This window comes from Cynocephalus volans, chromosome X (assembly GCF_027409185.1).
Source record: "Cynocephalus volans isolate mCynVol1 chromosome X, mCynVol1.pri, whole genome shotgun sequence".
In the NCBI taxonomy this organism is placed as follows: domain Eukaryota; kingdom Metazoa; phylum Chordata; class Mammalia; order Dermoptera; family Cynocephalidae; genus Cynocephalus; species Cynocephalus volans.
The window spans coordinates 34078651-34097560 of NC_084478.1; the positions used below are offsets into that span (position 1 = coordinate 34078651).

At 35.6% G+C, this 18910-nt stretch overlaps 1 protein-coding gene and 1 non-coding gene across 4 annotated transcripts in view; both read left to right on the forward strand.

The window, feature by feature from the left end:
- Positions 1–18910, forward strand: part of POLA1 (DNA polymerase alpha 1, catalytic subunit) — a 283541-nt gene that overhangs the window by 45220 nt on the left and 219411 nt on the right. For all 3 annotated transcript variants that reach the window (XR_010022374.1, XM_063083538.1, XM_063083539.1), the window contains 4 exons: positions 1214–1310; positions 3041–3165; positions 5435–5584; positions 6001–6123. Coding sequence is in view for 2 of the 3 variants with exons in the window: in XM_063083538.1 (XP_062939608.1) it covers positions 1214–1310; positions 3041–3165; positions 5435–5584; positions 6001–6123 (495 nt within the window). In the remaining variant the exon portion in view is untranslated. The remainder of the gene's footprint in view (positions 1–1213; positions 1311–3040; positions 3166–5434; positions 5585–6000; positions 6124–18910) is intronic.
- On the forward strand, positions 2322–2451 carry LOC134368817 (small Cajal body-specific RNA 24). Its single transcript, XR_010022517.1, has one exon. It is a non-coding gene; the product is annotated as a small Cajal body-specific RNA 24 (non-coding RNA).

Below are 18910 nucleotides of genomic sequence, written 5' to 3' on the forward strand. Positions count from 1 at the left end.
CTATTAGTGGTCTTGCTGTCCTGGGGGCCACCAAGGCCTTCTTCTCCTCTGCCACCTCCAAGCAGTTCCAGCCGAAGGGCACAGCTGCAGCTTCTGTCAGCTCCTGCTCAATGTGCTCAGCAGTTCCAGCCTTAAAGCTGCTGTGGCCCAAAACACTCCGAGTGGTTTTTTTTTTCTCTCATTGTGGCTTCTCCCCCCTTCATGAACTCTGTAGGTCTCTCCTCCTCTTCCCCTGAGCTCCAGCAGCCCCAGTTTGGCTGTCGCTACATTTTTATAGTTGTAAATTGGTTGATTTGTGGGAGAGAGTGATGCTGGGGACTGTCTGTTCCCGCCATCTTGACCAGAATTCCCTGAAATACGTCATTCTTTAAGGGAGTCATTAGACTTCTCTTATGGATATGTGAAAAATGTTTTGCCACCTTAGCCGTACCAAAAGTTAAATGCCAGTTAATCAAACCTTTTATTTCCTTGAACCTATGAGCCTTTATTTTTGGATTGCATTTTTTTGTACTAGTTACAATTAACAGTAAGTTTTCTAAAATGGTCTTCCTCACATTGGAACTGAAACTTAGTTTAGCTACTGTTTTATCAGCACTGATAGCAATTGATTTAGAATGGGAATTGAATGTTAAGTTTGTGATTCAGTTTCTTGTATATACTTGTTTTATGCACATTATCAAAATTTCTGTAGGGCATTTGAATTTAACTTCTGCTGTGATATTGAATATTTGCTATTAATTAACTACTTGGGAATGAATTTTCAGTATATAGACATACTTATTTTATGGTGTCCATATGAATAATGAGAATAATGATAATGCCTACATGAAATATTTTGTGTTTGTATGTTATAAATGTTAGAGTAGTGACTTTATGGAGGACCCTTTTACAATCTCAAATTTTACATAATATAAAAAGTTATATTTTTAATGTCTGTTCATTTAAAAATAAGAAATTTCTACGAATTCTGAAACATTTAAAAATATAATTTGAGTATTTGTTAACTCAGAGATATAGTATTTGTTTAGAAAACTACCATGTTTGGCATTCATTTGGATTCATGAACATATTAATAATAATTGTCTTTTCCCACAGGTAGGAAAATAGTGTTTGTTAGAACTGAGTATTGCACTTGGAAAAGAGAGAATCATAAAACTTCTTAATTATTTAATTAGTTGCTGGCTGGTGAAATTATCTTTTCATTTGATATTAGGGAGATGAAGATGAAGAAATTGGAGATATCAATAAATACAAGAAAGGACGTAAGAAAGCAGCTTATGCTGGAGGCTTGGTTTTGGACCCCAAAGTTGGTAAGGCTGGGCAGCAGATTGGTCTGTTTCTGGTGTTAAGGAATTTCTTAATATAGAGCTAGGTTTGAGAAACTTGAAGACCTGGACTGTATCTTATAGGTCAGCAAATAGGTCTCATAATGACCTTATTTTTTTATCTTTTGTTCATGTGAAAATCTTGTTTGCCAGTCATCTGACATGGAATTAATGTGAATTTTTTTTTTTTTTTTGCTGTGTTCCCATAAAATTTTGTTGATGGACATTGAAATTTAAATTTCAGGTAATTTTTATTGTCATGAAATATTATTGGTTTTGACTTTGTCTAGCTATTTAAAATCTAAAAACTATTCTTAGCTCATGGATGGTACAAAAACAGGGAGTAGGCTGGATTTGGTCTGCACATAGTTTGCCAATCCCTGGTCCAGTATATAGCTAACCATTGGTCCTGTGGTAGGAACACCTCTGTCTTCTTTCATCTACTCTGTGACTGTGGGCTCTGCCCAGTGTGCTAGGACAGTTCAGTTGGACAACAAAGTAAAAGAAAGTACAGATAGTATCTACCAAATTGTCTTCAACAGGAGAATAACTTTTCCGTGTTGTCATGAATGGCAATGAAGATGTTTTGTGGTACACAGCTAGAAAAGATCTTTTTAAGAAAACCATCTTAATTTCAAATGTACAGTTTGGTAGTAGTGTTAAGGATATTCACATTGTGCAAAAATGCATGTGAATTTCATTAAGTAACTTGAACTCTGAGTAGGAGGCATTTTTGACAAAAGTGATTTTATTATTAGTTGTAATGAAACAACAGTAGTACTTTGGTATTAGATAGATCTGGGTTTGAATTCTGACAGTGTGATCTTAGACTCCCTGTTTAATTTCTGTAAGCCTCTGTTTCCTCTTCTGTAAAATGGAAATAAGAATAATATCTGCCACACAGGGGTTTAAGGAATAAAAGTGATATTTAGTATAGTGCCTGACACAGAGTAAGCTATCAATATATGTTTGCAGTTGTTACTGCTGTCTTAATAGTGGACATTTATTTTTATTCAGTTTCTTCTTAAGGTGAAGATAACTCTTTGTAAATGTCCTAGAGAAATATAGTAGCTTTCTGTTCACCCTTTGCAAGTATAAAGGGTGGATCGTTCCATTACTGACATTCATATATATAAATATGTCTCATATATATATGTCTTTATATATATATAAATGTTTTATGTATATATAAATATATATACGTTTTGTCTGATTTTTAGCACAGTTTATGTATAAATGTGCTGCTCACTTTATTCTTTAAAAGTATGGTTATAAAAAAATATATAACCACTCACTGGGGCCTTATTTGGTGCAGAAGTGGGAGAGTAGGTGTGAGGGAATGCTTGTTTGAAGGAGAATTTAACATTTTTTTGAAATGGATATGATACCTCTCTAAAATAATTGATATGGGAAGGTGTTTGCCCATAATAATGGTGTGCTTTGGGGACTGCTGGGGAAAGGACTGGTTGTAGCTGGTTCCAAGGAAAGACAGGATCTTTTCATCCCTCTTGTTTTTGTGATCTGCGTTTTCACTGTAATCCAAGTTATTTTATGGAGTGATAATTAATTCTTTTTTTTCCTTTCTTCTGCCTTACAGCCATGGATAATATATACTGTAGTTTATAATATACTTCATAGTACAGTACTTCTAATATGTTTTGACAATTCTGCTTTTCTTCAGACTTTTCATGACATTTTGTGGCTTTTCATTTCAGGTTTTTATGATAAGTTCATTTTGCTTCTGGACTTCAACAGCTTATATCCTTCCATCATTCAGGAATTTAACATTTGTTTTACGACAGTGCAAAGAGTTGCTTCAGAGGCACAGAAAGTTAGTGAGGTTTGTATTCAATTAGGGGCTTCTGAAATTGAGGTTAAAAATATTGCTTAAAGGAGGAAGAAAACCCAAGGTGTGAGCATTCTAGTTTTTCCTCTTAAAGGATACATTGTGTCCTTTCTTAGTGGTCAAAAAAGGAGAAGGGTGGGGTGGAAAGAGACTCAGATTGATTCTGTTTCTTTTTTTAACAGCTTTTTTGAGGTATAATTTATGCACTATACAATCCATCTATTTAAAGTGTGCAGTTCAGTGGCTTTTAGCATATTCATAGTTTGCAACCATCACCACAATCAGTTTTGGGACATTTTCATTATTTCCCAAAGAAACCTCCCTCAATCCTTCTGTCCCTCCCAGCTGTAGGCAACCATTCATCTTTCTGCCTGTATAGATTTGCATATTCTTGACATTTCATGTAAATGGAATCATACAATATTGTGTTGTGGCCTTTTGTATCTGGCTTATTTCAGTTAGCATACGGTTTTCAAGGTTCATCTGTGTCATAGCATGTATTACTACTTCATTCCTTTGTATTGCTGAATAATATTCCTCTGTGTGTGTATATATACACCACATTTCGTTTATTCCTTTTTATATCGTTTTTCTTTTCTTTCTTTTTTTTTTTTTTGTATACTTGGCAGAAGATGTCTATTTGCCCTCTAGTTCCTGAATTTACATGTCTTTTAGTTCCAGCCGCATGCTTGGGAACTGTTTTTCAGTCCCAATTTCATATTCCCAGAAAAGAGAATCTGATTGCCTTTCCTAGGTCGGTGAGCACCCCTGGCCCCATTGCCTGTAACAATAGGAGTGGGTTCACAGAGTATAAATCTGGCTGCTAAGGGTGAGCCTTTTTGTGGGACTAGAGATAATTTTATAGAAAATGTATTGGGTAGACATCTCCAAAAGGTAGTGACTGTGTTCAATTACTATTCCTTGGGCTTTGTCCTGCTGCTGTGCCAGCATTGTGATAATTATCATTATCTATTCTGCCCCCCACACCCAGCTCTACCCCGGCCCACCACCATTTTGTTTATTTGTGCTTTCCAGGTTGGATTCTGGATATGTAATAGAGTTATTTCAGAGTTGGAAGTGATCTTAGAGGTCATCTAAGAAATATTATACATGTAGCAATTTATAGATTGTATATGATTTTCATGACCTCATTTGGTATTCAGAACCGTGTCAGATAGATAGTGGTAGTAGAGCTAGGAGTGGATTGTAAATTTCTTGACTCCAGATTTTTTGTTTACTTTTTATCTGACTTCCATAGTTGCTGTAAATAAATTGAAATATGTACCAAGATCCCTTTAATAGGTCTGCTATATTGGAAAACAGTAGGTCCTTATTACTATTGTAAGAGTGTCCGTTTGAAGTTACTAATCTTTATGAAATCAGATATTTTGTAAAGGTTGGGTTATCAAATGGCATTGACTTGATGTACTTTAAGCCAAGAGGTTTATTTTTAATTCTGAACCTTTGAAAGGGCAAATGTGGCTGGCTTTTCTTTGCAGCCTGTTAATAGAATTAATGGAACCTTGAGAAAAATGGTCTAATGCTTTCCCTGCTTTTTCCTGCTGTAAATTTTAATATAAGAAGACTGCTGGTTGCTTTTCTAAAATGTTGCTATTCTACTGGTTGCAAAGCTATTTATAGGTAAAAAGTACTACATAAATGCTAAGGAATATATGTGTATTAATTTTTAGAAATGTCATGACCTATTTAAATGTGCTGCAGATTCTTAAAAGAAATTTGCTGATTTAGTATTAGCTTTTTATTTTTAGTCTAAAACATTTACAGTAATTGCTATGATTCTCCATAGTTTCAAAACACTATAGCATTTTGTTTGGTATTACAAATAATTTAAAACAGTAGTTTAGCTTCTGGTCATTATTATTTTTTAATCCTAGAGGTCCGTTTTAATGTTTGTATTTTAAAAACAATTTCCCCAAACATGTTGCTCCCCAATTTTGTTGAAGAGAGGATAGTAGCATGTATAAAAATTCATCCCTTTAAATGAAACCTAAATTTGTAACTACAGGTGTGGGAGATATTTGGGATGACAGGTTGATGGAATTGGGAGAAAAGGGGGCAATGTTGACTTATTCTACAACCCTCTCAGCTTTCTTATACTACCTGTGCATTGTTGACCTTTACTTACACGAGAAAGTAGCTTTTCAAGATGTGATCATGGGGGAAATCTCCCACAAAATATTATTTTCGAAACTTATTTCATGAAAGTTTGATTTGTCTGAAATTTCTGTTGTGTGTTTATTAGGATGGAGAACAGGAACAGATTCCTGAGTTGCCAGATCCAAGCTTAGAAATGGGCATTTTGCCCAGAGAGATCCGGAAACTGGTAGAGCGGAGAAAACAAGTCAAACAGCTAATGAAACAGCAAGATTTAAATCCAGACCTTATTCTTCAGGTATATCTTTTTACTAAAAGACATCTGAGTAACAGTCTCCGCTTTTAGAATTTGATTATTTAGGAGTGGTATAAACAGGATGCTGTGGGCAAATGCATGTGCTTATTTAAAATTCCCGGGTAGGTAACCATTCAAAAATACTAGAATGCCTCAGAATGGACAGCACCTCTGTCTGCAAAGGCCATATGTGAGCAAGATCCTTCTGACTCCACAGAGCTTTGGAGTTTGTGTTTATTTGCTTCTAGGAGGTTAGAGAATTATGGATCCAGGAGGGTGGGTTGATTATGTTGAGTTCTTTTTTTTTTTCAGGGATATTGAGGGCTTCTCCTTCTCATTGGTGATCTAGAAAGACATTTAATGTAATGCTTAAGCGTCTGAAAAATTGTTTTTTTCTTTTGTCCTTGTGTGGCCTGTAGTATGACATTCGACAGAAGGCTTTGAAGCTCACGGCGAACAGTATGTACGGTTGCTTGGGATTTTCCTACAGCAGATTTTACGCCAAACCACTGGCTGCCTTGGTGACATACAAAGGAAGGGAGGTAAATGGCATAATAACATTCACATCTTTATAAATATTTAGAGAGTATTTCTAACTAGTGTGGGAAAGCCAAGTTTGTTACCTAGTTATACAGCTTTGAATAACCCTTTCTTGGGACAAATTTGAGATAAATAGGCATTTAAATAAGCATTCATTGTATGTGTCTGTGTGTATTTATTTATAGAACATCTACTGTTCCAGGTATTGTTCTATGTGCCGGGAATAGATTGTTGAACAAGACATAAAATGTCCATGCTATCATGAGGCTTATATTCTGCACAGAGCCAGGGGAAAGAGGATAGTTTGGGAAAACATACTGTAAATAAGTGTATCACAAATATATGAAATAATTAAGAAAATATGTTAGAAGTAAATGCTCTGCAGGTAATTAAAACAGTGGTGGGCTAGAGAATGTTTAGAAGATTGGTCAGAGAAGACTTCTTTGAGGAAGTGACATGAATGAGACCTAAATGACATAGGGAGCTAGTTATTTTTTGCTGATGGATTAGCTTGGATCTTGAGAGAAATGTAGAAATCAGAAGGATAGCTAGTGGAGGCTTTTACTATGATGAGAAAACTGGGAGAGAGGGATTAAGAGTTCCATGTTGCCTTTGAGATGAGTAATAAATCTCCAGGCATATTAAGTAGGCAATTGGATATCTAAATCCAGAATTCCAGGAATATGTCAGGATTGGAGTTATAGACTGAGAGTTATTGGCTTTAGAAAGATGGGCAAGATACCAAACAGATATTAGGTACTGTCACTGTATGAACACTGTAAGCTTCATCTGCTTTAGTACTATGTGCATGGGTTTTTCTTAATTTGTAAAAGAATACTTACGTTAAATATTAAATTCCATTTAACTCTATTAAACTATTGTTTCCTGTCAGTGGATTTAAGACTACTCTGTCTTAAAGGATGTAGTTAGTGGTTTTGGGCAGCATGCTTGTATTGGGGGCCTGGACTCAGAATATTCTAGATAGGGGGTTGGCAAACCATGGCCCCATGGGCCAAATCCAACCTGCCATCTATTTTTGTAAATAAGGTTTTATTGAAACAGCCAAACTCATTCATTTATGTATCACGTATGGCTGCTTTTGCGTTATAACAGCAGAGTTGAGTAGTCAAGATAGAGGCTTGCATGGCTTACAAAGCCTAAAATGTTTAAACTGTCTGGCTTTTTTCAGAAAAAAAGTTTGCTGACCTCTGCTTTAGAGTCTAGACTAGCTCTGTCCAGTGAACTTTAAGATGATGAAATGCGCTCCATCTGCACTATCCAACACAATAGTCTCTAGTCACAAGTGGCTAGTGAGCACTTGATATCTGGCTAGTGCCAACTAGCTGAGGAACTGGGTTTTTAGATTTATTTAACTATAAAAATGAATTTAAATTTAAATAGCTCCATGTGGCTAATGGCTACCGTATTTACAGTGCAGATCTATCTAGCTGGCATGTAAAACAAACATCAGGATGTTAGTCACTCTTCTGTTGGCAGCCCAGTCTCAAAGACTTGGTTTAGGGCACAGTGAAGAAGGGCAAAACATGTATTGAACACCAGTGATGTGTTAGGAGCTTTCATATGTGTTATTTCGTTAAAACCACACAAGAATCCTTTGATATAGGTAATAACGTTCCCATTTTGCAGATTAAGAAGATAAGACTTAACAGAGGTGAGTAACAAGTGGCTGTTTTGAATATGAATCCATGTCTTCCCAATTGCAAGTCTTTTACTATATTAGGGTGTCTCCTCCACCTCAGGATGTTTTTTATGACTGTTCTATTTTATATTCCACTTCTTATTCCTGGGAGATCATCTTTTTATTTTTATTTTTTGAAATGTAATTGATAATACATATTTGTGGTGTGCAGAGTTGAATATCAATACTTGTGTACAGTGTGTGATGATCAAGTCATGATAATTAGCATATTCATTATTATAAAACATAATCATTTCTTTGTGTTGAGGACATTCAATCACCTTTCTTCTAGTCATTTGATAACATGCAGTAAATTAATGTTATTATAGGTGCCTAGCTTGACTGTGCATCAGTAGAACTTATTTTATCTGTCTGTTTTGTGTCCATTAACCCATTTCTTGTTATTCCCTCTCCCCTTCCCCCAACTCTAGTAACTATAGTTCTATTCTCTTCTTCTGGAAGTTCAGCGTATTATTGTGATTGTACTTTCTCTTTCTCTCTTTCGTTTCTCTCTCTCTCTCTCTCTTTCCTTCCTTTCCTCCCTCCCTCCCACTTATGAGTGAAGACATGCAGTATTTCTCTTTCTGTGCCTGGCTTATTTCACTAAACATAATTTTCTCCAGACTCATCCATGCTGCTGCAAATGGCAGAATTTCATTCTTCTTTATGGCTGAGTAGTATTCTTTTGTGTATATATACCACATTTTTCTTATCCAGTCATCTGTCGATGGACACTTAGGTTGGTTCCATATCTTGCCTATTGTAAATGGAGTTGCGATGAACATGGGAGTGCAAGTGTCCTTTCGACATGACAGTTTCCATTTCTTTGGGTATATACCCAGTAGTGAGATTGCTGGATTGTATGGTAGTTCTATCTGTAGTTGTTTGAGAAACCTCCAAATTGTTTTCCATAATGGTCCAATAACAGTGTATAAGAGTTCTCCTTTCTCTGTATCCTTGCCAGTATTTGTTATTCTCTGTCTTTTGGATAATAGTCAATCTAACTGGGGTGAGATGATATCTCATTGTAGTTTTGATTTGTATTTCCCTGATGATTAATGATGTTGAGCATTTTTTCATGTGTCTGTTGGCCATTTGTATGTCTCCTTTTGAGAAATCTCTAGTCAATTCCTTTGCCCATTTTTTTAATCGGATTTTTTTTTACTATTAAGTTTGAGTTTCTTATATATTCGGGATATTAATTCCTTGTCAGATGCATTGTTTGCAGATATTTTCTCCCATTCTGTAGGTTGTCTTTTCACTCTGTTTACTGTTTCCTTTGCTGTGTAGAAGCTTTTTAGTTTGATATAATCCCATTTGTTTATTTTTCTTTTGTTGCCTGTGCTTTTGAGGTCTTATTCATAAAGTCTTTGCCCAGTCCTCGATCTTTTTTGATATTCATTTCAAGACAGGGGCCTTTTTTTATGTGAGAAAGATAAAGATGTTTTAGGGGCTAGATGAAGTGAGGAAAGATGCTTTCAGTTTCTTGGGCTAAATTTACTTCAAAATTATTTAAATTTTATTTCCGTATATGTATCCAGTGGCTTCTGATAGAATACCATCTTATTTTTGTATTAGGAAATGCACTCACTGTGCCCCAACTGGGTGATAATACATGGGTTGAGTATTGAGATTGGATCAAGGTTACTCTTAAGTTTCTCATGAAAGGCAATAGTTGACAATTTACTCCCTTGGAGAGTGCCTCTTGCTGTTGGGAAATCCCTGTTGTTGCATTTTCTGCATTGGCTCAGAAATCCACAGCTTAAAAGGGCACTGTTGATAATGATAAGCCCCAAATTTGTCCAGTGATCTTCCCCACTCCCCTAATTCATTGTGTTTTAAGGGCAATATTTTCGTTTAGCTGGATTTTTAATAGGGAGTTTAAACTCAATTTTTATTTTTCTGTTGTATAAAATACAGCAATAACAGATCTTTAATAAATAAACTTTAAAAACTCCTGCTCTCACAACTAAAAAAAAAAAAAAAAGAATTTCAGGCAAATCTAGAAATAGTCATATGTGGTTTAAATTCTTGTTTTTTGCTTTCCTCTTTTCTTTTTCCCTTTTGCTTCTTCCCACAAATAATGATAGATACAACAACTGTGGAAAGTGGGCCTTTAAAGTAATATTAGGTTAATGAGAAATAATAATTACACAGTTACTCTGTAGAAATCTTATTCTAGAAGATCCAAAGTCACCTACAAAAATTATTTTCTAAAATAAACTGTTAAAGTACTGGTGATAATTATTAGCACTGGTGGATGGAAATAGTCTATGTGATAATCTCTCTTTGGGTTTGCTAGCTTTTTCCCTATATATTAGTAAGTGTGATTTTCAAGCATCTCTTAATTATTAAAGAGGTAGGAGGAGTAAGTGTAAAATGAGAGTCAGTTTGCTGAGATGTTGGTATACCTTTGTAACTTATTAAACTATTTTTGGTAGTAAGAGAGTGGACAAAATAATATAGTAACCTGAAGATCCTACAAATTGTTTGCTTTAAAAGTCCTTGTAGGATAAATTAGATTAGGGTTCAACTGGAAATTAGTGAGAGGGAAACCTGGTAGCATGCCGTCACAAAAGATTATAAAATTTTGCATTTGGATATGAATTAATACACAGTCTGGGGAGGCTTTGAAGCCCTCCCTCCCTTTTTATTTTTAAGTCTGTTTTGTGTGTGTTCAGTTTTGTTGGAATCATGCAGGTTTGGCTCTGATGACCTAATAATTCCTGTAATCAAATGTATTATGGCTGCTTGAGTATTCAGAGTAATTACTAATTGTACTTTTAAAAACAGGTTTATAATAAAAGTGGTAATAGTTGTGTCAAATAGGCATCAATATTGTCTTTTCACAGGTGTGATCTTTCATACTTAAACTGTTTGATGATTTTTAATTGCTTGGTGGTAGAAGAATTAGATAATAGTTAAAGAATTGTATGAGGGCCCTCATAATTTGCAAATTATTTAAAAATAAGGAAGTTAACTTTTCCAGAGAAGTAATATGGAAACTTCATTCATAGACTCTCAAAAGTGAATCTGTGCAGATACCATCTGTATTTGTGTTTGTTCTTAATATGTATGTGGAGAGGCATAAAAACACATTGGGCAAGCCTATAGCACTGAATGGACATATGTTTTTAAAACTATGAAGAAAATGGTATCGTTGTCAAGTGTCTCATGTGGTAGTTGAAGTGATTGATCACTAGATGGCGATAGACACCCTGAGATCATTAATCAATTAAGGATTTTTATTCTGTAAACAATAGCGAAGGTCATTTAGTGACTTAAATCTGTCTCCATCTTAGACTTGTATTAATTTTGGAACTATGAAAGAAAGGCTAAAACTGGCCCAAAAGATTGTAGTAGTCTAATCTGTTTAGTGTTTAAAATAATGCTGATTTTTGAATCATAAGTTTCATTGATAAGAGCAATCATTTAATTTACCATAGCAAGCTAATTCTTCTATCAAGTAGCTAAATTCGCGTCTCTGGCCATGGAGCCACAATACATGACTCCCTCAGTCACAGTATCAGATACTGATTTGAAGAAAATGGGAAATGATTTTGATATATAGTTTTGCGTCTTTGAATTTATTTATTTTTATTGAGGAATTTAAAACTTAGTATACTTATAAGCCTACTCACTGCATAATCCTCAGTGTAATGGTAATATTTGTCTTTATGGAATAATTAGTACTTAATGACATTTATTTTAATTCTACACTCTTATTTTTGTGCCATTGAGAAAATGATTTTGGGTCTGGATTTCTGACTGCATTTTAAAGTGAATGTACGCTCTAATGTTTGGATGTAGAGTCCATGCATTTTTTTTTTTAACCACCTGGTAGGCTAAAACGAGTCTTTGCCAGCCTCTTTGCCAACCGGTAGTAGAATGCTTAGCTTTTGGTTGTGTTCAGAGCTGAAATTTGCACATTTAGAAAATCATTGCATACAAACATTACAATCTGGCCAGGTTATTCTGGGATTCTCTTGGTGATGTGGTAGCACCTGTTATGAGCTCTTGGGAATGGCACTGGGTCAGAGGGCTCTAGCCTTTGTTGGTGTCAGTTGTGAAAGAGAGTGAGTGAATATGGAGAATCTTATAATTAAGTGTTAAATGAGCCCTTCATCTTTACCTGGAAATAAGCAAATAGCCTAGTTTTTTTTTTTTTAATAAAAGCAATAAAATATTATAGAGACAACTAAAGACCATTTCCTCCCCACCCTCTCTCATTTCTTTTTCTTCTTCCTCAGAAGTAACTACTCTCTCAGGGTTGGTTTTGTCTTTCATGTTCATGGTTTTTGTTTTTTTGCTTTTCATGGTGCATTAAAACTTTTTACTATTTATGTGTCATGCTATACATATTCTATTACAGTTTGCAAAAAAAAAAAAAAAAGAAAAAAGATGGGGGAAAACCTTGCCCTATATACCACATTTTTAGATATGATTCATTTATGTTAACTATTGAAAAGCATTTCAATGAATAAATACAGCACAGTGTATTTTTTTATTCTCCCATTGTCTACATTTTTAGGTTTCCAAGTTTTCATTTGTTTTAATTTTTTGCTGGTACATACAATGTTATGGTAGACAATGCCGCCTGTGTAAGAGTTATTCTAGTGTACTTCTAGGAGTGGAATTTACACATCCTGAAGCAGTATGTGAGACTTTATTGATAAGAGCAACCATTTAATTTATCATAGCAAGCTAAATTCTTCTATCAAATAGCTAAATCCATATCTCTGGCCAGAGCCACAATATAACTCTCTCAGTCACAGTATCAGGGCTAATTTAAATAGAATTGGAAATAATTTTGATATACAATTTTGCCTCTTTGAATTTTTTGCTTATTTTTCTATTGAGGGCTTCTAAACTTACAATATACTTACAAACGTATTTGTTGCATAATCCTTAGTGTTCCACGTCCCTGTCAGCACTTGTTATTGTCAGAGTTATTTTTTGCCATTCACATGACTGTGAAATGGTATCTCATTGTGATTTTAATTTGCATTTTCTTAATTATGAGTTAAGATGGGCATCTTTTCATGTGTTTTATTAGTTCTTCCATTTTCTTGTCTGAATTGCCTATATGAACATGTATGTCCTGTTTCATTGGGTTGTATGTCTCTTCATATTTCTTCCTAGGTATTCAAAAGCTAATCCTCGTTTGGTCATTTGTGTTGCAGATATCTTTTTTTATTCTCTGGTTGTTCTTTAACTTTGTGGTCTTTCATCATGCAGAAGTTTCTGATTTTAATGCCAAATATTTGACTTTTTTCCCTTCATGCTATGTGGGGTTTTTTTCCTTAAGAAATCTTTCCCTCCTCTAGTAACATAGACATTCTCCCCCATTTTTTTCTAAAAGTTGCAAAGTTTGGCTTTTCTTTTTTAGGTCTGTAGTCCTTCTGGAAATTATTTTTGGGGATGGTATAAGATAGGGATCTGATTGTATTTGTCTGTTTGCTTCCTTGTAGAGTTGTTGAATTTGTTTCTTTATTCCAGGAGTTGGCCCACTATGACCCATTGGGCTAACTCACCCATTGCTTGTTTTTGTAAATAAAGTTTTATGAGGACACAGCCACATCCATTTGTTTATGGCTGCACTTGTGCTACAACAGCAGTGTTAAGTAATTGCCACAGAGACTGAGTGACCTGCAGAGCCTAAAATATGTACTATCTGGCCTTTTACAGAAAAAGTTTGCCAACCCCTGGTCTAAAAGATAGTCACGTGTAATAGAAGAGGAACTCTTGTTGCTAACAGTGTCAGGCATAGTTGGTGAAAATAGAGGGAAATATACTAAAGGTAGTAAGAAGGAAGGAACGCAATCTTTGGATGAGTAAAAAGTTTTACTTGTTCTTAGATTGTCATACGAGAACTTCTCTCAGCCCAAGTAGAGCGAAGTTGAGTCTTTTGAAGTTGTGTGTAACATTATGTGTGTCTGTGCATATGTGTAATTTTGGGGGCGGAGGAAGAGGGTGCACAGCATTTAAGAGATCCTCAAAAGGGACCATGATGTGAAAATGGTAAAGAACTATTGCTGGTTCTTATATTTCATTTCTTCCCTCTTTTTGTGTAGCTTTAGGGGAATCTTTAGCTTTAAAAATGTATGCTTTTGTTACCTAAAGCATAGCAGTGTGAAGAATATTCTTGCCAGACCAGACCCATGGAAACTGTGTGGGTGGTAGGAGGGAAGAGTTCTAATTCTGTCCCCAGAATTTTAATAGCCACCATTAATACTACTTTTAATTTCAGCTGACCTACTAACATTTTTATTTTTTTTTAATATGAGAATTTATTTTTTAAGGCTAAAATGAAGGTTTAATATATTTTGGCAGATATATTTTATGTTAAAAAAGCAATATCCTTTTTCAGCAATCATAGATTACTTATCACTTTTGAAGTTTTTTACATTATAAAATTTGAAGCCAGAGAAGATTTTTATTCCTTTTTTATTGTCATATTTCAGGGAAGTTTGGTTTCTAAATTCTTTGCACTTCTTCAGAACTGATAACACACACTATTCAGCTGTATTAATTCACATTCTACTAATTCAGAATTTGCAGTAATTCACATGGAATGAGTTGAAATTCTTCTTAGTGCAAATCAGTAGTTATTTTAGAGCCTTGATTCTTTTCATATACCCTTAAATACTGTATAAACAACTATCTGCAGTCAAGTAAGTGACATTATATTGATGAACTTGTACTAAGGAATATCTACATTTGCTTATCTATTTGTATCCTGTCTATAGATTGATGAAAGTAATGTTGGTATAAATATAAAGATGAGACGAAGTAGCACTAATTTGGAAACACCCCATGGAAGGCCAGTCCAGATTATGGTAATTTAGACTTTCAATAATATGAGAGAAATGCAGTGACAAAAAAATTCAAGTATATAGAATAATTCATGCTTATTATATTACTATATCATATATGTTTGGTATTATATTAAGCATATACAATATGTGTATATATAATAAGCATGTATATATTACATGCTTATTCTATTATATAATATATGTATATTACATGCTTATTCTATTATTATAACATAGTGTTGCATTTATAAATAAGTAGGTTACACTTAGGCCTGATTTGAATTACTCTGTATGCTTGAAAACAATGAGTATTTCTTTCAAAATAGCCAAAACTTTAGACTTGAGACAAATTCAGAATGAACTTATCCTTTCTTGACAGTTGGAAACTAGCCACCTCTAAGATGCCTGGACATCAGCCTCTGTGTGCCCTTTGAGATTTGGGACATTGAAAGTACAGATTTAGGAGGATGTAAGATGGTTGACGTTAGAGGCATCTGGGGAGAGAAAGACTAGGTCAAGTCCTGCCTGGGGTATGCTGTAAAATGGGCTGGGGTCTATGAGCACAAGAAAAGAAAGCTTCATCAAGGAGAGCATTTAGGTAACTTTTTGTTTATTTCCTTTGCATTTACTGAAGTGGTTTTTTTTCTATTTAATTTAATTTTTATTCCCAAACTGCCAAATATCAGCAAATTTGCCATGATGATAAAAGCCTTTGTCAGAGAAGGAGTATCTGCACCCCCCTTCTCCACACACACACACAATACTGCTAAGTGCCAGTGGCAATTAGACATAGTCCTAGGGTTGTGGGTTGACCTCCCCAATCTTTCAGAATCTTCTGTCAGTACTAACCTCAAAGTTACAGGGCTTCTTTCAGTAAGGAAGATGAAATTTTCTTATTCTTAGTCTAAATTTGTGCCTTTTTTTTTTGCACTCATACATTGGATTTTTTTTATTACTAAGTTTTTCAATGGGTCTACATAAACTAGTATCAATACTTAACATTTTTTCTTTATTAACAAAAACCAAAACAAAAAAAAGAGCCTGCAGCCTCAAAGTATTTCTATATTCTCTGATCTCCATTTCTATGCAGTTTGTCAGGGATTGCATTTTAGACATTTTTGTGTTCCACCTAGCACCTAACCCGGTGCCCCACATAGCAGATTCTTGTTGTTGGCCTTAATTCTTGGATCTCACTTGCTTAGTAGTTTCTGTAGTTATAGATGGATGGGTTGATGTGGAGGTGATACAGGTTTTAAAAGAGGGTCTTGATATTTAAGCCTGCTTAGAGTTGATAAGAATGGCCAGGATACTCAGAACAAGAAAAAGGATACTTTGTACATTTGTACTAGGCACTTGAATTTGAGAAGGTAGAGACAGTATTTTCACCTTGATGTTTTGCCCTTTTGATTACTGAAACCATTGAGAATGTGGCTAAGGATGAGTAGATTAATACTAACAGGCTGACCTTGTGTCAGCGCCACTATCTCTGCTGAGATAGATTAAATTTCATTACTTTGACTCGAATCACATAAATTGAGTCCTGGAAATCTCTTCCTTTCTTTCCCAGCTCTCACCAGAATGAGTGACTTTCTGTTAACCCAAATCCATTCTACTTTCTAGGTATTTGAAAATTTTATATAAACCTATTTTGGTATATGTTTCTTTTTCACCAGCCATGTGTTATTTGACAGGTGTTCTAAAGCTCCTTGCCTTGGCAGTGAACCAAAATGACAGAGCAGTAATGATTTTGAAAGTACCATTCCCTCCTTGTTAAGAGGCAAAAAGAAAAGTGTGAAGTTATTAACCACTGTTCACCAGTGGCATAGAAACTGGCATAAGGTTAATTGTCTGGTTCTACATTTGGTCTGTGAAGGTAATTTCCTGGATAATAATACTCTTAAGGAAAGGGGAAAATATCATATAACTTCATTTTTTTCCTCCCACATGCTTTTTTTCTCCTTTCACAAATTGTGGATAGATGGATTGAAGAGAAAGGATCACTAGAGAGCCAAAGTACTGACTTTTTCTCCCTCACAGGCTTTCTCTTTCCTTATCTGCCCAGGTAATAGATCTGTGGGTGACATAGCAGCACTCAGCAGCCTTGCAAACTACCCCCCTGAAATGAATCAGATACCCAAGTGTTTGAATCTGATGGTGTACAAAATGTTACTACACTGTCTCTTTCCTTTAGCCATGCTGGATATATTTATTGCTAATTGGAAGAACCTACTTTTGGCAGCCCATACTGTCTGGTAGCTTGAGCATACCTTTCACAGGAGTATAGTCAGACCCATTAAAGACATATCCATGTCAAATTTCAAAACAAAACAAGCTCATTGGGCTTATTATGACTAAGGACTGGTTAACTGAGGGAAGACTAATAGAATTACTGCCTTCTATTTGTGTTTCATCATTTCGGTGGGCAGCATCAGCCTGTGTCAATTGCCAGATCATAAATACTGTGTGAAATTATAGTGAGCTGAGTTTGGTAAGTTGTGGGAGTTTTAGAAAGTGTAGAGAATAGTTGCATATATGTGTGTATGTGTTAAGAAGCCGTTTGATTTTAAGCCAGGGATTCCTGAGCCCTGTAGTCATTGTTTTAGAGATCTGTACTTTGAAATTTAGTTCCAGTGTCGGGTTGTACAGCTGTCCTGTTTTCCTTTTTATTATTAATTTTTGTGGTTGAGTTGGCTTGTACCCCTTTTTAACTCGAATGTATTAGAATCTCAAAATTTAAAATTTTTCTTTGGAAAGTTCCTTCCTCTTTTGAAAAGCAGTATGAAATAGAATGTAACTGAAAAGTGAATGTCTACTCATGTTTTTGAAAGAAAACAAAGCATGGATGATTTCCAGAAATGGCTTATGTGCAGTCTTTGGAATTGTTTTGATTACTAATTCTTCTTTACTTGTTTGGGTTTAGTTTTCTATTACCTATTTTTATTGGCTTTGTTGTTTTACATTTAACAAAAGATTTGCTGTTTTGAAGCAAGTGATGAGATTTTCTGCCTAAGGGCTGAGTTGAGTGGGGATGGGAGTGGAACAAAGATATTAGGTTTCTTTCATAATTTGGAGTGTCAGACATTTGGCTATATTTGTTTCAGGGATGTTTCGCCCCTGCTGACTTAACCACAGACTACATTTTTAGTCCATGCCGGGAGGGTGGTGTGCCTTCTGCAGGCGGGGAAGAGGAGGGTTGGGAGGGGGCCTTGAGGAAAGGAATAAGCTCATGGGCTATTAATAATGTACATTGTTCCTGCACATGTAATATTTATGAGCATTGGCCAACAGGGTAGGATGCATGTTCTATTTACGTTGGACTGCATGGCATGATGCAATGGATAGCTGATAATTTAATCACAGGAAAAATCTAAATATTTCTTCTTTAATGGTGGATTTCCTGATAGTGCAGAAAAAATAAAACTTGTTTTTAGAATATTGGCTTAGAGTGGGTGAATATATTTAATTCAGTTATTGGTTCTTGCCTTGTAGCCAGAAATTCTTCAGGTAATATTTGCTGAGTGCATACCATGGAGGGAAATGGAGACAAATGGCATTGCTTGTGACCCACAGGCTTGAGACAAAGCCTTAGGTAACAATTCCAATAAAACTCAGAGCTAGAGCTGGGGAGGCCAAACTCATGATTACTTACTAGTAAACAAGAGAAAGGATCTGTAGGCCCAAAAGCCATGCGGAAATGTCTGAGTATGCATTGGAGAAAGCCCTGGACTGGACACCAAGGTGGCCCCACTCATCCACTCATTTGCTCTGTGTGGCTTTGAGCAAGACACTCATTCTGCCTCTGGTTTTTCACTTGTCAGAGGGTGCTAAATGATGATTGCTGCAAAGTGGGCTTCAGTTACAGTGCACCTTAATATAGGGTAGCTCATCTACTATTGTTTCTAAGAACAACCCAGAGGGAGCATTCATGCCAGGCACTGAGCATCTACCAGGTGTCAGGCAGGCTTGGTGCTGGAGTTAACTATGTATAAAGTTCCAGGAATAAGGGGGTGCTGTATTGAGTGCGGTAATGATGGTGAGTCTGAATTGCTGTAGGAAGATTTCGCAATTATCTACTATTTATAGATGAGGAATTTGATGCACAGGGAAGTAACTTGTAAAACAGCTCAACTAAGTGGCAGAACTGGAATCCAGGCCTAGGCCCTCGGGCCTCAGGCTCCCTGCTGTAACCATTATACCTACCACCTCCAGGCCACTGGTTTACCAGGTAAGCCCATGGACTGAGGAGGCAAACACAACTGTGTCTGGGGCTCT